The sequence below is a fragment of the Hemicordylus capensis genome, chromosome 14 (assembly GCF_027244095.1).
Source record: "Hemicordylus capensis ecotype Gifberg chromosome 14, rHemCap1.1.pri, whole genome shotgun sequence".
In the NCBI taxonomy this organism is placed as follows: Eukaryota; Metazoa; Chordata; class Lepidosauria; order Squamata; family Cordylidae; genus Hemicordylus; species Hemicordylus capensis.
This window is the reverse complement of record NC_069670.1, coordinates 7,593,833-7,610,128: the sequence shown is the minus strand read 5'-3', so window position 1 is coordinate 7,610,128 and position 16,296 is coordinate 7,593,833. Positions and strand designations below refer to the sequence as shown.

The window sequence follows — 16,296 nt, the reverse complement described above, 5'->3', positions numbered from 1 at the left end:
TGCTGTGACTCCCCTGCTACTGGTACTCAGAGGCATCCTGCCTTTGAGGCTGGAGATGGCCCACAGCCCTCTGACTAGCAGCCGATGATAGACCTCTCCTCCATGAAGTTATCCAAACCCCTCTTCAAGCCATCCAGGTGGTTGGCTGTCACCACATCTTGTGGCAGAGAATTCCACAAGTTGATGATGCATTGTGTGAAAAAGGACTTCCGTTTGTTGGTCCTAAATTTCCTGGTAATCAATTTCATGGGATGACCCCTGGTGTTGCCTGGAGAGGCATCCTGCCCCCTCTGATCCTGGTGGACGTCTATAATGACCAAGGCTAGTAGCCGTTGAGAGCTCTGTCCTCCATGAACTTGTCCAATCCCCTTTTAAAGCTGTCTAGATTGGTGAACCCCAACACATCTGGGTGTGTGTGCAGTGAATTCCACAGACTGCTGCCATCAAATATTCCATGCAACTGAGGCTGGAAAAGCTGGCCCCGCTGCCTATGACATCAATTTATCTTTATTTTTTTAAGTCGTTGCTACTGTTTTGCTTTATTTCTGTTTAAATGTTGCTTCCCCAAACCCAACTGTATGCTGACTCTGATGTTCCAGGATTACAGCCAAAGAGAAGTATGGTTCAGTGAAGCGAATACTGTTATAGATGCATGGCCAAGCACTGTTAAGAGTCAAAATAGGGTGTCAAAATATTGCTAAAGTTAATTTCATTGTTTCACAACAACTAGCTCGTTTTCCCAAGTGTTGTAGGTATCTTTCCTGGTGGTTTTAACCACGTTAAAGCTTTTAAAAAAGGCTTGCCTGACACCGACACACCAGCTGACCAGATCCTTTGGGGAACAGTCAAAATGCCAAAACCAATTCAGAGGTCATCCCTTCTAAGCCAGGCGATGGCAAGCCTGGGTGCCCAGATGTGGCTGGACTACAACTCCATATACTGAGTCAGACCCTTGGCCTATCTAGCTCAGAACTGCCTACCCAGACTGGCAGTGGCTTCTCCCAGGTTGCAGGCAGGAGTCTCTCCCAGCCATAGCTTGGAGATGCTGCCAGGGACTGAACCGGGGACAGTCAGCACGCAAGGCCCACGGTGGGCAAGTGTCAAGATATCCTAAAATGAATGCCAGGGAATGCCCACGGAGATGCACTGGTTCATTCTGAATGGCCAGTGACTCCAGCGTTAGCTTACAGGAACATTCCTCTGAGGGGATGGAGCCACTCTGGGAAGAGCCCCTGCCTGCTTGCACGGAGAAGGTTCCCAGTCCCCTCCCTGGCAGCATCTCCAAGATCGGGCCGAGAGAGAGAGACTCCTGCCTGCAACCTGGGAGAAGCCGCTGCCAGTCTGGGTAGGCAATACTGAGCTAGATAGGCCAAGGGTATGACTCAGTATACGGCGGCTTGCTATGTTTTCAGGAAGGCTTTGGGAAGATCTGAGGTTCTGTGGCCTGCACAACCAGGTTTTCCTCCTTCCCTCCCAGCACTAGATACCAGGGGTCATCCCACGGCTAGGAGAAATGGCACACAGTGCATAATTGATCCATGGGATTCTCTGCTGTGGGATGTGGCGATGGCCAGCAGCTTGGATGGCTTTAAGTGGGGCCGAGACAACTCCATGGAGGGCAGGACTACTAATCGGGATGGCGGCAGGACGCCTCTGAACCGGCAGCCACTGCAGGAGAGGCCCGCCTTCCTCTCCGGCCCGTGGGCTTCCCAGAGGCGTCCCCGGGCCACTGTGGCTCACAGGGTGCTGGACTGAACTGGCTTTGGGCCTGAGCCAGCAGGGCTCTTCCGATGTCCTTGGAAGCCAGCGCCGAGAGCGAGAGCACGTCTTCGCCTCTCCCCGCTGAGGGCAACCTCCCGTCTCCCTCCCTGCCTGATGCACCGAGCAAGGAACCCACAACTCTGTGGGGTGGAAAAGCTGCAGGGCCAAGGGGAGGAAGGGGAGAGCTCTGTGGATGCTCCCTGGCCATCGAGACACACACTCTCCCGGTCCCTACACACACACACACACACACACACACACACACCCTTGTGTGTTCTTGTTTCAAAGCCGCCCTTGAAGAGCAGATGAGGACCCCACGGACACTCAACGGCCGCTCTCGCTAACCTCTGGCTGCCAGCCAGCCAGCTGCAGGGGACGTTTTCAGAACGCAACTGGATTTCTTGTGGCTGTCAGAACAATTACGCTGCGCCTCTTTAATTACAGCGCGGACGTCTGCTCCCCTCGGCCTTCCCCCCCACCCCCCCGGAGGTCCCCCCCCAATTTCTCCCCCCCAACCAGTCCCCATGCAGAACAGGGGGCCAAGCGCCCTCTGCTGGCCGCTGCCGGAAAGAGAGCTCGGCCAGACCCCTTGATCTGGTGGGAAGTTCTGCCGCTTCCCCTGAGCGGGGTTAGGAGGATGGCGCAGGCTGTGGGGAGCAGCAGCATTGGGGTGGGGCCGTCGCTCAGAGGGAGAGGGCCTGCTCTGCGTGCAGAAGGCCCCGGCTCCCCTCCCTGGCAGCAGCCCCAGCTAGGGCTGAGCAAGACCCCTGCCTGAAATCTCTGGAGAAGCCGCTGCCAGTCAGTGCAGGCAAGATGGAGCTGGGAACATCGGAAGCTTCGCTGCCACATGCTGAGACAAGCCTCTGCTGCGTGTAGCTCAGCATTGTCTACACCAGGCCTGCCCAACTTAGCACCCCCCTGCTTTTGGACTACAACTCCCATAATCCCCAGCCACAGTGGCCAATAGCCAGGGACGAGGGGAGTTGTAGGCCAACATCTGCAGGAGGGCCAAAGTTGAGCAGCCCTGATCTGCACAGACTGGCAGCGGCTTCTCCCAGGTTGCAGGCAGGAGTCTCTCTCAGCCTGATCTTGGAGATGCTGCCGGGGAGGGGACTGGGGACCTTCTTCAAGGAAAGCAGACGCTCCCGGGAATGCCCACTGAAAAGCCCGGGTTCTGTCCCAAGGGCCATAGGAATGCATGGAATTGCTTGGCCCTTAGCCATTTGGAAATTCAACGCATCCCATGGCCATTTGGAAGGACGGACGGATGGGGAAGCCGCCTTCTAACCAAGTCAGACCTTTGGTCCACCTAGCTCAGTACCTTCAACACAGACTGGCGTCTCCAAGGTTGCTTGCAAGGAAGCAGGTGCTCTTCCCAGGGCAGCCCCGTTATCCCCTCTTGCAGCACTCACACAGAGTCTCCCATCCAAATGCAAACCAGGGCGGACCCTGCTGAGCAAAGGGGACGCCTCCTGCTTGCTGCCACAAGACCAGCTCTCCTGGACGGACTAATGGCCTGACTCCGTGGAAGGCATCTTCCTATGTCCTGGGCATCATCAGCCAAACAGGAGCCCTCAGGCCGGGTTCCCGCCCTGCAACGCTCTCCTCCCCGGCCTCTATCGCCACTCTTTTAGGCACGGTCCTAACTCCGGGGCCCATCACTTCTGGCACAGGCACACACTGTTCTCAGCACACCCCGAGGAAGAAGAACCACTGGCTGTTACCTGTTCTGGAAGGAGGTGCGGTGGTCAGCCAAGACAACCCCGGGGATCTCCTTGGCCCTCAGGAATCGCTGGAAGGACGACGGTGGGAGAGGCTGGGACACGCCGACCTCCTGCATGACCACGCTGGTATCTTGAACGCTGCTGGTCAAGGCGTCCATCATGGCCTTGATCTAGGGAGCAAGGGGACCACAAGGTCATGGAGGCCAACCCGAGGCAGCTATTGGAAGCTCAATCTCTACAAATCTAAGTCAGCCATGGATTCACATCACAAGCCTCCAAATGTTGTCGGACTACAAAACCCATCACCCCACACCCCACAACAACTGCCATGGCATGGGGTGATGGGTGTGCTGTAGTCCAACATCACCAGGAGACTCGAGATTGGCAAGCCCTGTACTGCAAGACTCTTTTGTTGATCTAAATGGATGCTGAGATGGGTTGCATCTACGCCACTCAATGGTGCTCAGGAAAAGACTATGCTTCCCGAAAAAGCACCCCTGTGTGGGGATGCTATCAATCCCAGCGCTTGTTAAGGCATGCTGTGAGCCCCTTTTGTTTATAGGGCACCAGTGTGTGTAGCCCTCTGCAAAGTAGAGGTCGGTCTCTGCCTCAAGGGGCCGGGCTTATCAGGGATAAGCGGAGCGAATGGAAGGAAGGCCAGACGGGCAGCGAGGGTATGGTACGGTCCAATTCGGAAATGTTAGGCTTAACAGTGGGTGCAGATACGAAGAAACCAAGTTCAAAGAAGATCGTTGAGGAAATGTATTCATTTCCCCCCAGAGATAAACAGTGATTTTTTTTCACAACCTCAAGTCACGGTAGAGGGTTATGGGGATGGAAATTAATCCCTGGCATGGAGATGGAGGAGGAGGAGGGATAATAGCTCTCTCTCTCACACACCAGGAAGTTCCCACCAGTCCGTTCCCTGCCAGGACTTGGGTGCGGGTGTCACGAAGGGCCAGGAAGGAATCAGAGAGGCCTGGCGCTCTGGGAGGCAGAAGCCAGGGAAAGTCATTGAGGGGAGGAGCAGAGACGTGTTGGGATGTCTGAGGGGTGTGGTGGGGGACGGGGGAGACCACGGAGAGCTTTGGGAGGCGAGGAGAAGGACCTCCACTAGGGTCTGGGAATGGGCAGGAAGCCCCCGAAGCAGGGATTTAGAAGGGAGGGCCGCATGAGCCAACAGAAGAGAGGACCGATTCTGGTGGCAGAGAGTGCTGGATAAAAGAGGAGGGCCGGGCATCCACAAATCCACTGGCCAGCTCACGAGTGGAGAGTAGGACACCCCATGCCTCTCAGACCCCCTTCCCAGAGGTCTACTTTCCACGGCCAGTTTCTGAGACGTTAAGGAAGAGCAGGAATCCCTTTGGAGCAGCGGCAGCAGAATGTCTCCCGGGCTCTCTCACCCTCTCTGTATCCCAGCGCAAATGACTGGAGAAGGCTCTCACCCAAGCCCCGTGGCCAGAAAAGGATCGGAGGGAAGAGAGGGGCCCGGTGGGTGGCAACCTCAAATCACGGCTGGCTAGTGAGTGAAGCCTAGCCTTGTGGATCCCTGGGAGGGGCCGAGAGGTGGAAAGAGGAAGGCCGAGAGGCGGAAGCCGAGAAACGGCCCAAGCACAGAGCAGAGGCAGGGCTTCTGCCACCAGGCCTCTTCGTCTTGCTCTCCAGAATCATCCCTGAAGAATCCGGACTGCCCAGAGAGGCCCGGCGGGAGCAAGAGGCCACCATCTAGACACACGCGCAGGGAAGAACAGGCCATCACCTCAGCCGACTGGCTCCTCCGAGACACCGGATCCGTGTGCATCCACAGCGTGGAATCCTGCCTCAGCGCCACCTGCAAGGGAATCCGGGATGAGAAGGAGCTTCGTCTGGCTTCGACTGAAGCATGAGAACCTAAGAGCAGCCCTGCTGCCGGGTCAGGCCCAAGGAGGCCCGTCTAGTCCAGCATCCTGTTCCCCACAGTGGGGGCCCACCAGATGCCGGATGCCACCCAGGCTCCCTGGTGAAGACCTCCACCGCCGCTGGCAAGCGCGTCTGAACAGCAGGTGGTCTTTACAAGGGCTAGAGAGACCCATGGAAAGGAGGGCTGCCCGTGGCCACGAGCCGTGTGCAGGAGACTCTTGAAGATCGTGGGGGGTAACACTCCGCAGAAGTACCGTGCAAGTTGACACCATGATCTTCGAGGGGAAAGCCTAACCCCAGAAAGGGGGCTCCGTCCCCAAGAACCGGCGGGGGCTGCTCCTTCTCCCAGTTGAGGGCCTAGAAGTTATATCCTCCCCCCCCACACACAACCCAGAGAGAATGAGCAGCCCGGGCTTCTTTTCAAAGGCGTGAAGCTGCCTCCCTTCCCCTGGCTTCCTCCCTTCCTTATCGGCAGTAGCCGGGGCAGAGCTTCCTGATCGCTTCTGCCTCCAGGAGGCCCCAAGGGCTCGCCCCCCACCGCCTCCAGAGGTGCCCCTCGCCTGCCCCTCCAGGCCCACCGCCTCCCTCCACCAGGTGGTTCCTTGTTGGGCCTCCTGGCGCCTTAAAAAACAAACAAACTCTACACAGCGTTGGTCACTGGGGTAGTTTCGAGGATCCCTTTCAAATTCCAGCAGGAGAACCCCACGAAAGACCAGAACTACCCCTGCGATAACAGAATGTGCGTCCAGAAAAGTGGCCCACTGAAGACCCAAACCGTGGATGTCAAGCCTGCCGTTTCGGAGGGTCACATGCATCGGACACATTAGCCCGATTCGGGCATCGTGTTGTACGGGTTTACAGATGTCTGCACACTCACGTGTGTGGGTGTAAATGACAGCCCCTGCGTTCATTCTTAAGGGGAACCTGGATACGGGCCCTTCAAATGCGTGGCACGGAGAGGAAGCATACTTCTGGACCTGCGTTCAGCATCACATGTGAATGACTGGGCCTGTGAACGGTGTACACTTGTTCTACAAGTGTTGAACATATTGTGTGAGCGGGCCTATTGTGAAGCCACGTTTTGCCTTGATCTTTTTTTTTTTTTTTTAAGCACGGGGTGGGTGATGGGATTTGAGAAAGCACGCACGGCTGGAAACAAGCGACTAGCAAGCTGCCCCCTACCAGGCTTGCCCCGGAGTTTCCTCACATTGCAAAGCCTTGCCCCTGGGGCCCAATCCGTCCCTCCGCTCGCCAACTGCAGAGAGGCGGTGCTCAGAATCTGCTCCCGACACCCAAGAGGGGAGCAGGCCGGGCAGCAAGAGAAGCCGCGGCTGAGGGAGCGCGAGAGACGGGCCTCCTTACCTGACTCAACTCCAGGAAGTACTGGATGCTGTCCAGGGTGATGGAGAACTTGTCTCGCTGCATGTCGTAGACCATGCGGGAGCTGCCGATGTAGTCAAAGGTCTCCTGGAGAGGGGAGGCCAAGTCACAGGTGAGGGGCCACAGCAACAACAACAACAACAACAAACATCTGCCACACAATACACCAGATATAACTGTAGTCAAGAAGAAAGAAAAACAAGTTAAAATAATCGACATAGCAATACCAGGGGATAGCAGAATAGAAGAAAAAGAAACAGAAAAAACCAATAAAATACACAGATCTACAAATTGAAATTGAAAGCCTGTGGCAGAAGAAGATCAAAATAATCCCAGTGGTCATTGGCGCCCTGGGTGCAATTCCAAAACACCTTGAAGACCACCTCAGCATCACAGGGGCCACAGAAATCACCATCAGCCAACTACAAAAAGCAACTTTACTGGGAACAGCCTACATTTTGTGGCAATACCTATAACAACAACAACAATGTTGATAAAATTCTGGCATCCCAGGTCCTTGGGCAGGACTTGATGTCTGGATAAAACAAACCAGTCAATAACACCTGTTTGACTGTGCGAACAAGAAATAATAATAATAAAAACAACAACAATTATATCTTTAATTTTTCTTTAGTTGTCCTGACCTAGACCCTTGGGAAAGGGCCCAATAATTAAAGTACCAGATCCAGTCAATAACATCTGGTAGACTGTGTGTAACTAGCATAACAAACAAGTTTATTTGTAAGCCACCCCATAACAAACTGTTCTCTGAGCAGCTCACAGTACAGGATTAAAACATACAACAAAAAATGCATAACATTAAATCGTAACAGACAAAAAGAGAGAAAATACAAAATAAAACACAAAGCAGTTTAAAAACTCATTTTTTAATTCTAAAAGGGGTTAAAAAATCAAATCAGATCAGAAAACCAGAATGTAAAAGGCCTGGGTGAAGAAGGTGGTGTCTTTGCCTGGTCTCCCAGGTAGCCCCCACCCAAATGCAAACCAAGGCAGACCCTGCTTAGCGAAGGGGGCCATTGGCACTCGCTGCCACAAGACTAGCTCTCCTCCCGGACCCACCTACAGGGCTGTTCTAGCAGGACTGGGGGGCACCCTGTATGCGTGTGGGGTGTGTGTGCTGGGAATGCCCTCCAGGGCTCTCCTCCCAGGGTGGTTCTCACTTCTGACAACTGTGCGAATTCCGCAGCCCCGCAAGACGAGAGGGCTGCGACTGCTGCAAACCTCCCCCCGGCCCCTGATGCCGGAGAGGGGAGAGCAGGCAGGAGGAGGCCTCTCCTCCGCACTGGTGCCTGGAGGGGAACCTCAGCTGCTCACCATCCGCTCCCCGCTCCGGCTCCTGCCTCCAAATATCCTCTTGGCTCTGCACCGCTGCCAGCTCCCTGGAATTGGCCGCTGCTCCAGACCATGCATATATTTTTAATCCACTGCCTGCGACGGACGGACGGGCAGAGGCAGCGTGCCTCCAAAGACAGACCCTAGCCCAGCTGCTGGCATGCCCTGCTCCTGGCCTTGCCATATACTGAGTCAGACCCTTGGTCCATCTAGCTCAGTAGTGTCTACCCAGACTGGCAGCGGCTTCTCCAAGCTTGCAGGCAGGAGTCTCTCTCAGCCCGATCTTGGAGATGCTGCCAGGGAGGGGACTTGGGACCTAGATGCTCTTCCCAGAGCGGCTCCATCCTCTCCGGGGAATCTCTTCCAGTGCTCCCACTTCTAGTCTCCCTTTCATATGCAACCAGGGCGGACCCTGCTTAGCTAAGGGGACCAGTCATGCTTGCGACCACAAGACCAGCTCTCTCCCGCTGAGCTACAGCCCCATCCTGGGACGCTGGGGCGCTGCCTTCTACAGAGTCAGACCCTTGGTCCCTCTAGCTCAGGACTGTCTACACTGACTGGCAGCGGCTTCTCCAAGTTCCCAGGTCTGAGTCTCTCCCAGCCCTAGCCGGAGATGCTGCCTTGCAAAGCAATAGAGCTAAGGGCCCTCCCCACTCACATGTTGTTTTCCTCCCCGACCTGATCTTATGCACCCAGAACTGTGGGAGGCCTTTGCTTTTCCAGAGCAACCAAGCAGAGCCAAACCCAGATGGCACCTCGGCTGGTTCTGCCAGCTCGGCGTGGGAATGGCTCGAGAACAGATTCCTCCCATCAGAGTCAAACAGTCCCCCATGCTTAGAAGCCTCCCGGAACTGAACACAGATGAGCACCGGAAGCTGCCGCCTCAGACCCCTGGGCCATCTAGGGCAGTGGGGCCTACCACCGGGGGTCCCCAGATGTCAGTGGACTACAACTCCCCCCGTCCTGTGCCACAATGGCAGGGGATGAGGGGAGTTGTAGTCCAACATCATCTGGTTGCTTCCTTGCTGTTATGTTTTTCCGAAAGAGAGGGGAAAACAACCCCTTTCCAAAAAACGCATGGCTTCGTAGAATCAATTCGTAACAGACTGAAGGGCTACGCTACAAGCCAAAAGGAGCTGCGTCCAAGTTGTAGCTCATTCTTCTTAAGGGACTCCCTGTCCCTAGGAAATGGGCTTGCTTCTACAGAGCTGCAAAGCTCTTCGGGCGTGTGGGGGCTCCTATGTTAATAGGCATTTCCCCTTCACAATTAAAATGTTGCAGAAGCGCATAACTATGGCGTCTTTAAACATTCACAAGGGCTCCGATAAAAACCAGTAAATCCTTCAGTTGGTTAGAATATGAAATTTCGGCCACATCAAGTGATTGAAGTGTTTCCTAATCAAATATTAAAAACGCCTTTGGCCATTGGAAAGGCTTCTCAGTTATTTATACAGCATGTGGAATTAACATGGAATTGTGTTCATTAAATACAAGTCAAAAACCACCAAATGAAACCAAACGCAAGCCAAATAAACATGCTAAACTAATTTGATTCGCAGGACCAAACCGTTTCCCCATTAACGTTTACTGTTCAAAGTTTCCCAGAAAACTCACATCGCTGGCTGTTTCCCCAAGACGGGGCACATCTGCCTCTGGTTAAAGTCACAGAATTTTAGAACGGAGGTCTCCTAGGCCAACCCCCTGCCTGAAAAAGAAACAAGGGCCCACCACTGCATGAGGCAGACGGTTCCACTGTCCAACAGCTCTTACAGTCAGGAAATTCCTCTCGCTGCCCAGCCTAAATCTGCTCCCTTGTAGCAAAACAAAAAATGACTCTGTAAAACTAATGCTCTTTGTGAGGAGGTAAAACTTAACATGTACAAAGTGTGCCCTTCCTTTTCTTTAGGCGAAACGGGATTAGGGCAAGAGGAGGACAACACGAGTTCCTGTGAGCTGTAGAATAGTAATGAGCTGGCCCTAGGAATGGAAGTAGGGTCCGTCCAGAGGAGGATGCAATCGGGAAATATCCATCACGGCTCTTTAGGCGTGGAAAGAGGCCCCAGCAACGTGTGGCTGTAATGGCGGTGAGAAACAGGACCTTCAATGAGAGACATTTCAGGGAAATCGACCTGAGGTGCTTAAAGGGGGCCGTAGGGAGGGCCGTGAGGACTAGTGCGTGGAAGTCCCAAGCAGGGCTCTCGCTAATTTTTTTCATCTCTGTGCAGAATGAACTTTGTTCTGGGTGGCAGTATCAAGGCACTGTGTGCGCACCATGTGCATCCAGAGTGGGGCCCTCCTGATTCAACCTGAGCGAGATCTAAAATTAACTGAGTGGACATCAAAGTGGGCATTGTGAGCGCACGCACGCACGTGCGCACGCCTTAGAGGGAACACCTTAGAGGCGCACGCCTTAGAGGGAACATGCACGCCCAAGTGGGGAACTGTGAACTGTGGGCGGCTGGAGGACAGAGGCCCCTTCCAGGAACCTCTTCACATGTGGATGTGCTGTCAAGAGTCAAGGTACCCTTTGCACCCAGGACTGATGCTACAGCAGCCACCTGTCGTCTGAGGGTATTGGGGCGAAGACCACCGTCCATCCCTTTTTGGAGGAAGGCTAGAAGAGGAGTGACTAAAGCAGATATGGGAGAAACTGACTGCGATTGGCACCATTTTGTGAACGCCCTCCATGTGGTTGGGTATATTTTATTCTTGGAGGGTCTGCGTGACGCTGGCAAGGTATTCGTGACCCCTATGGAGTAACCACAAGTCGCTAGGGACCTCCGCTCTGCTTCCAAGGGAATAATCCCATCCGCTCCGGCTGGAACGCTGGACCTTGGTGCCGGAGGCGAGGGACTGACCCTGTCAAAAGCTCCATGGGGTCCAAAAACCGGGGCCTGCGTGGGCCCCTAGGTGAAGGATGGACGTCCAAGGTGTGAGGGAGACCTTCTGGTGTTTGGCAAGGAACCTGTGCTCTCTCAGGCATCGCAGAGTGGACTGGACACACGCGAGGCTCTTCCGAGTCGAGGGGGAACTGACCAAGAGATCGTCAAGGGCAACATCTCCCCATCCACATGATGGAGGAAACCTCCAGGGGCCCCAGGGCAAAGCCCAACGATGCCATTCCTATTCCAACCACAAACACGGCGGTCTTTCTTCACGCGGAGAACCCCTCAAACAACTCCGCAGCCAGATGGCGACACTTCCCCATGGACGCGAAATGAGAGGAGAGCCCTTACCCCCTGGAAGAAGGTGAACATGATGTTTTTGGGCAACGCCGTCACGTCGGGGATCTTGTGAATGGCTTCAGCCGCAGCCAAGAGGGTGATGAAGGACCCAGCGGCGCTCTCGGCCCCAGGAGCCACGTTCCAGAAAAAAGAATGGCTGTCGATCTGCCAAGGAGAGAAGAGAGCGCGTGGGTCAAGGGGGCGGAATGGATGCCGAGTGCCGGCCAGCACTTTAGGGACAGAGGGAGCTGCTTTATACCGAGTCAGACCATTGATCCATCTGGCTCAGTCTGGTCTACCCAGACCGGCTCCTCCAAGGTGGCAGGCAGGAGTCTCTCCCAGCCCTGTCTGGAGATGCTGCCAGGGAGGGGACTAGGGGCCTTCTGCAGGCAAGCAGAATGCAAGATGCTCTTCCCAGAGCGGCCCCCTCTCCGAAGGGGAAGATCTTACAGTGCTCATGTCTCCCATTCAAATACAAACCAGGGCAGACCCTGCTTAGCCAAGGGGACAATTCATGCTTGGTACTCCCAGACCAGCTCTCCTCTCAGCTTTCCTCTCCCTGCCCCCAAGCTCCATCGGGGTTAAAAAAGCACAAGCAATGAGCCTGTCTCCAGCGTCCTTTCACCCAGCCCACTCCCTGGTTGGAGATCTTGCCCGAGAGCAGCGATCCGCAGCCTTGGGTCTGAAGGCATCGCTGGACTACAACTCCCATCACCCCCAGCCACAGTGGCCAGTGTTCTGCAGCCCCGCCCAGCTGGAGGGCCAAAGCTGTGCAGCCCTGAGCTTGTACCAGGGTCCCCCACCTCAGGTCCGGAGACGTCACCGGACTACAGTTCCCAACATCTCCAGCCACAGTGGTCGGAGGCGACCTACCCGGGTCGTGGCCATGATGATGCTCTTGTTCTCTGGCTTCGCGGAGGCGTTGATGGGCTTCACCGTGCTCCAAACGTTGGAGTCAACGAGGGGGTCACAGACTGCTTCTGGGGGAGGCGGGGAGAAGGAGTCACGGCAAACTTCGAGGACTACCAGCCGATCATTCCTTGGCTAGGGGAGCCGGACCCATGGAGACAAATCACCGCCACCTCAGCCTGTGGCCGTCTCCCTCTTCGCCCCCTTTGGCCAAGGAATTTCGTTACAGTCCTCCGGCTTTGAAGCAGCAGTTTCGTCAAGGAGTTATGAAAAACCACCCACGAATTGTCAAAGCAAGAAGAGGTCTCCGCTTCAAGGAGTCAAGCAGCCACTGAGGAAGCTGACGGACACAGCCAGCCCATGAGTCTCTCTGGGTGGTCTTGGACTACAACTCCCATCATCCCCTTGCCCCAACAAACTGCAGCAGGGGTGATGGAGAGTTCTGGTCCTACCCCACCTGGAGGGTCTCCGGCCAGCCACCTTGGAGCATGGTGGAGCTCTCTAGGATTTCAGGCAGGGACCTTTCCCAGTCCTGGGAACCTGCTTCTTACATGCTTGAAATCATCATCAGTTAACCACCCCATGACAAATCAAAATCATAACAATGAAATCAAAATCAAAAATCATAACAATCAAATCAAAATCATAACAATCAAATCAACAAACAAATTACAACAGAAAGCAGGACATACAAAATACAGTACAAAACATTTTAAAAACCGATTTTTAAAAGCCTGAGCGAATAGCAAGATCTTCACGTGGCACCCTAAACAAAGGAACGCCCCCAGGCAAGCCTCACGGGGGAGGCGGTTCCACAGAGGGGGTGCCACCACTGAAAAGGCCCCCTCCCGACTAGCTGCCCGCCTCACCTCCTTTGGCAGGCCCAATGTTTGGCAGAGCAGGGCCTCCGAAGCAGACCTTGAGGACCGAGCTGGGGCACGTGGGGCAAGGCGTTCCCTCTGGGCGGAACTCTCTTCCCCTTCAGATGCGTCTAGCCCCTTCCTTACGGGCCTTCAAATCTCTGCTGAAGACTTTTCTTTTTGGCCAGGCTTTTGCCCTGCCGTTTACTTCACTTGTCTTTTGTTAGTTATTTTAGTTTTTAATTTAGAGTGCAATTTTTAAGGTTGCCTTGTTTGCACGTTTCTGTGCACCGCCCGCAGTCTTCGGAGCGGGCGGTATATTAAATGCTTCTAATAAGTAAATACACAAATAAATAACCGTTTAGGCCCCCACTTGAAAAACAGCGACGATGCCAGCCCTGCGACCCCGGGGCTCCCGCAGCACCCTTTCCCCACTGGCCCGGCCCCTTTACCTGAGCTGAGGCTGAAAGAGCTCTGGATGGCGCTACGGCGCATGCAGGTGAGGGTGTTGGTCACGGCGTGCATGTGGGAGAAGAGCTGCATGGCGCAGAGCGGGTACTGGGGGGCGGAGCCGTTGCGCGGGAGGTTGTAGTCTTGGAAGCACTGCAGGAGGACAGGAGAAGAGCTCTGCTGGGTTAGGCCCCCAAGGAGGCCCATTGGGTCCAGCACCCCACAGCGGCCCCCCAGATGCCTCTGGGAAGCCCACAGGCAAGGGGTGAGGGCGTGCCCCTTCCTCCTACGGTGACTCCCTTGCCACTGGGATCCAGAGGCATCCTGCCTGTGAACCTGGAGAGGGTCTACAGCAGGGATTCTCAACGTGGGGTCCCCAGATGTTATTGGCCTTCAACTCCCATAACCCCCAACCAAAGGCCACTGGGACTGGGGATTATGGGAGTTGAAGTCCAAGAACATCTGGGGACCCCACGTTGAGAATCCCTGGTCTGTAGCTGTCAGGACTAGTAGCCACTCACAGACCCATCCTCCATGAATCCTCCATCTTGCCTCTGAGGCTGGAGGTGGCCATTGCCACCAGACTAGTAGCCACTGGTAGACCTGTCCTAAACAGAAAGCTTCTCGCCTGGGGCCGTGGTTCTACGAGAGAGGAAGGTGAAATGGACAGCATCATTCCTCTACTGTTTTGAACGCCAAAAGCATGACTGTGAAAGGGGTTGTGTGGCCAGCAGAAGGGGCGATTTCCACCCAGGATGAAAGGATTCCCCCGCCTGCAAAAGTGGACGCAAGATAGATGACCCAAGCATGCCCCCCCCCAAGAAGGGGCACGTGACCAGGGATGTTCTCGCAAGTCAGGCCTAGCCAAACCTGCCTCTCCAGCTGTGGGCGAACTGCAACTCCCATAAGCCCCAGACAAGGACTGGGATTGAGAGGCATCATGCCTCTGGGGCTGGAGGTGGCCCACGGCCACCAGACTAGCAGCCACTGACAGACCTGAGACACAGAGCTGGGTGGGGTGAGAGAGGAGGAGGGCGCAGGAAGATGGCCGGCTTCCTCCAGCCAAGTTCGCCCCTGGCCTCAAAGCCTCGCCATGCTGCATGCTCCGTCCTCATCACAGGGGTGAGGGATGGATGTGCGAGGCAAGGCCTTCTCCAGGGTGGTGGGGCCAGAGCCGTGGGATGCCCCCACCCCACGGAAACCCACTGAGCCCATCTTCTTCCCGAAGTGCTTAAGGCAGTGCTCACGATGCTCTTGTTCCAGGCAATGTTTGACTGTGGGCACAGGGCCTCCCAACCTTCTAAATCCGGAGACACACTTATATCGAGTTTTAAAACTTGGGGCATACTGCCACACACACACACACACACACACACACACACACACCCCACAATGCAGCCACACCACAATTTTCATTGACTTATGTACCCGCCTGGTGTGTCAGGGAGCGAGTCAGCTCCAAAAACGGGGAACTCGAACTCCCCACTTCTGTAGCGGACTCAACCCACAATGCCGAGGGGGGAGGACGCGTCCCTCCCATGATGGGAGGCAAGTCAGCACTGGGGAGGGCATTACTGGGAGAGTCAACTCCAAAAGCGGGAAATACGAACTCCCTGCTTTCCGAACCAACTCAAGAGAGAAACGCTGCATTCCCCGACTGGCGGGTTCCCCGTCAGTCTGATCCGACCGGCGGGCATCCGCCAGGCATGCTGGAGCCATTTCCTGCACAGAGCAAGGGGTGGGACAATAAAGCTCCCTTCCAATCAGACCACTCTAGGATTCTACCATTCTCGGAGTGTTCAGCTGATTTACCCGGATGTTGCTATAACTTCTGTACTGGGCATTAGAGCACGTTTCTTTGCGTGGTGTTTTTACATCTCCTGATATCTTCGGACACATTTAAAACACGCTGCTAGCTGCTTTGGAGAGCGCCTTCTAGGAAAAGGGTGTTGAAATTAAAGGCGCACTCCGTCCTCAGTACCTGCTTGATAACCTCAGTTTCATTCGCGTCTTGAAGGAGGAAGATGGGGAAGTCAAAGTCCTGGTAGGACAGACCGTTGCCAAGTGGATTCCAGATGGTCGCGTTGCAGTGAGCGTATTCAGCGCCGTAACTGCTGTTGTAGACACCTGGAGAAGCGGGCGGGGGAGAGGCACGGGGAAAGGCCGAGTCAGATTGTGGAGAGGGAAATCTTCCCTTGAAGGAGACGGTTTAAGGCAGGGCCTTCTCCTGGAATGCACCCAAGCAGAAGTTCCGCCACCCGGGTTCCCACTGCGGTTAGGGAGGACGGACGTTCTGGTCTAACAAGATCTGGGGAACTATGGTTGAGCACCCCTGTAGGGAAGAACGTTCTTGGGGGTGGCTTGTAGCCCCTTGCAGGGACTGGACAGGCGGATTCGGGAGCAGGAGGAGGAGGAGGAGGCGGCGACCAGAACGGAGGGTCCAAGGCAAGCAGGTAAACTGGGAGAGGGATGAGCAGAGATGGGAGGGGTGCCGGGGCTGTGCAGGTGAAGGAGGCTGGAGCATCATGGCGGCTGGCCTCACGCAGCGCTCAGGGAGCCAGGCCTTGAACCCAGAAGAGGCTCTCCTCTGCCCTGACCTCCCCAGCTGGCCAGAGGTTGCTGCCGGCTACCCAGTCAGATGCCCGGCTTCCCTAGCTCCATCTCATCTACGCCAGGCCTACGCAGCTTTGGTTCTTCTGCCATCCCACCCATCGTCCTGGGTTATTGGCCACCGTG

General features: G+C 55.2%; 1 protein-coding gene across 5 annotated transcripts in view; it reads right to left on the bottom strand.

The window, feature by feature from the left end:
* Window positions 1-16,296, bottom strand: part of NCSTN (nicastrin) — a 36,054-nt gene that overhangs the window by 13,057 nt on the left and 6,701 nt on the right. For 4 of the 5 annotated variants that reach the window (XR_008312317.1, XR_008312318.1, XM_053278711.1 and 1 more), the window contains exons 5-11: window positions 15,542-15,687; window positions 13,563-13,713; window positions 12,215-12,321; window positions 11,354-11,506; window positions 6,747-6,851; window positions 5,245-5,316; window positions 3,486-3,655 (exon numbers count right to left, since the gene is read on the bottom strand). Coding sequence is in view for 3 of the 5 variants with exons in the window: in XM_053278711.1 (XP_053134686.1) it covers window positions 3,486-3,655; window positions 5,245-5,316; window positions 6,747-6,851; window positions 11,354-11,506; window positions 12,215-12,321; window positions 13,563-13,713; window positions 15,542-15,687 (904 nt within the window). In the remaining 2 variants the exon portion in view is untranslated. The remainder of the gene's footprint in view (window positions 1-3,485; window positions 3,656-5,244; window positions 5,317-6,746; window positions 6,852-11,353; window positions 11,507-12,214; window positions 12,322-13,562; window positions 13,714-15,541; window positions 15,688-16,296) is intronic. The other variant, XM_053278713.1, reaches the window with a different exon arrangement.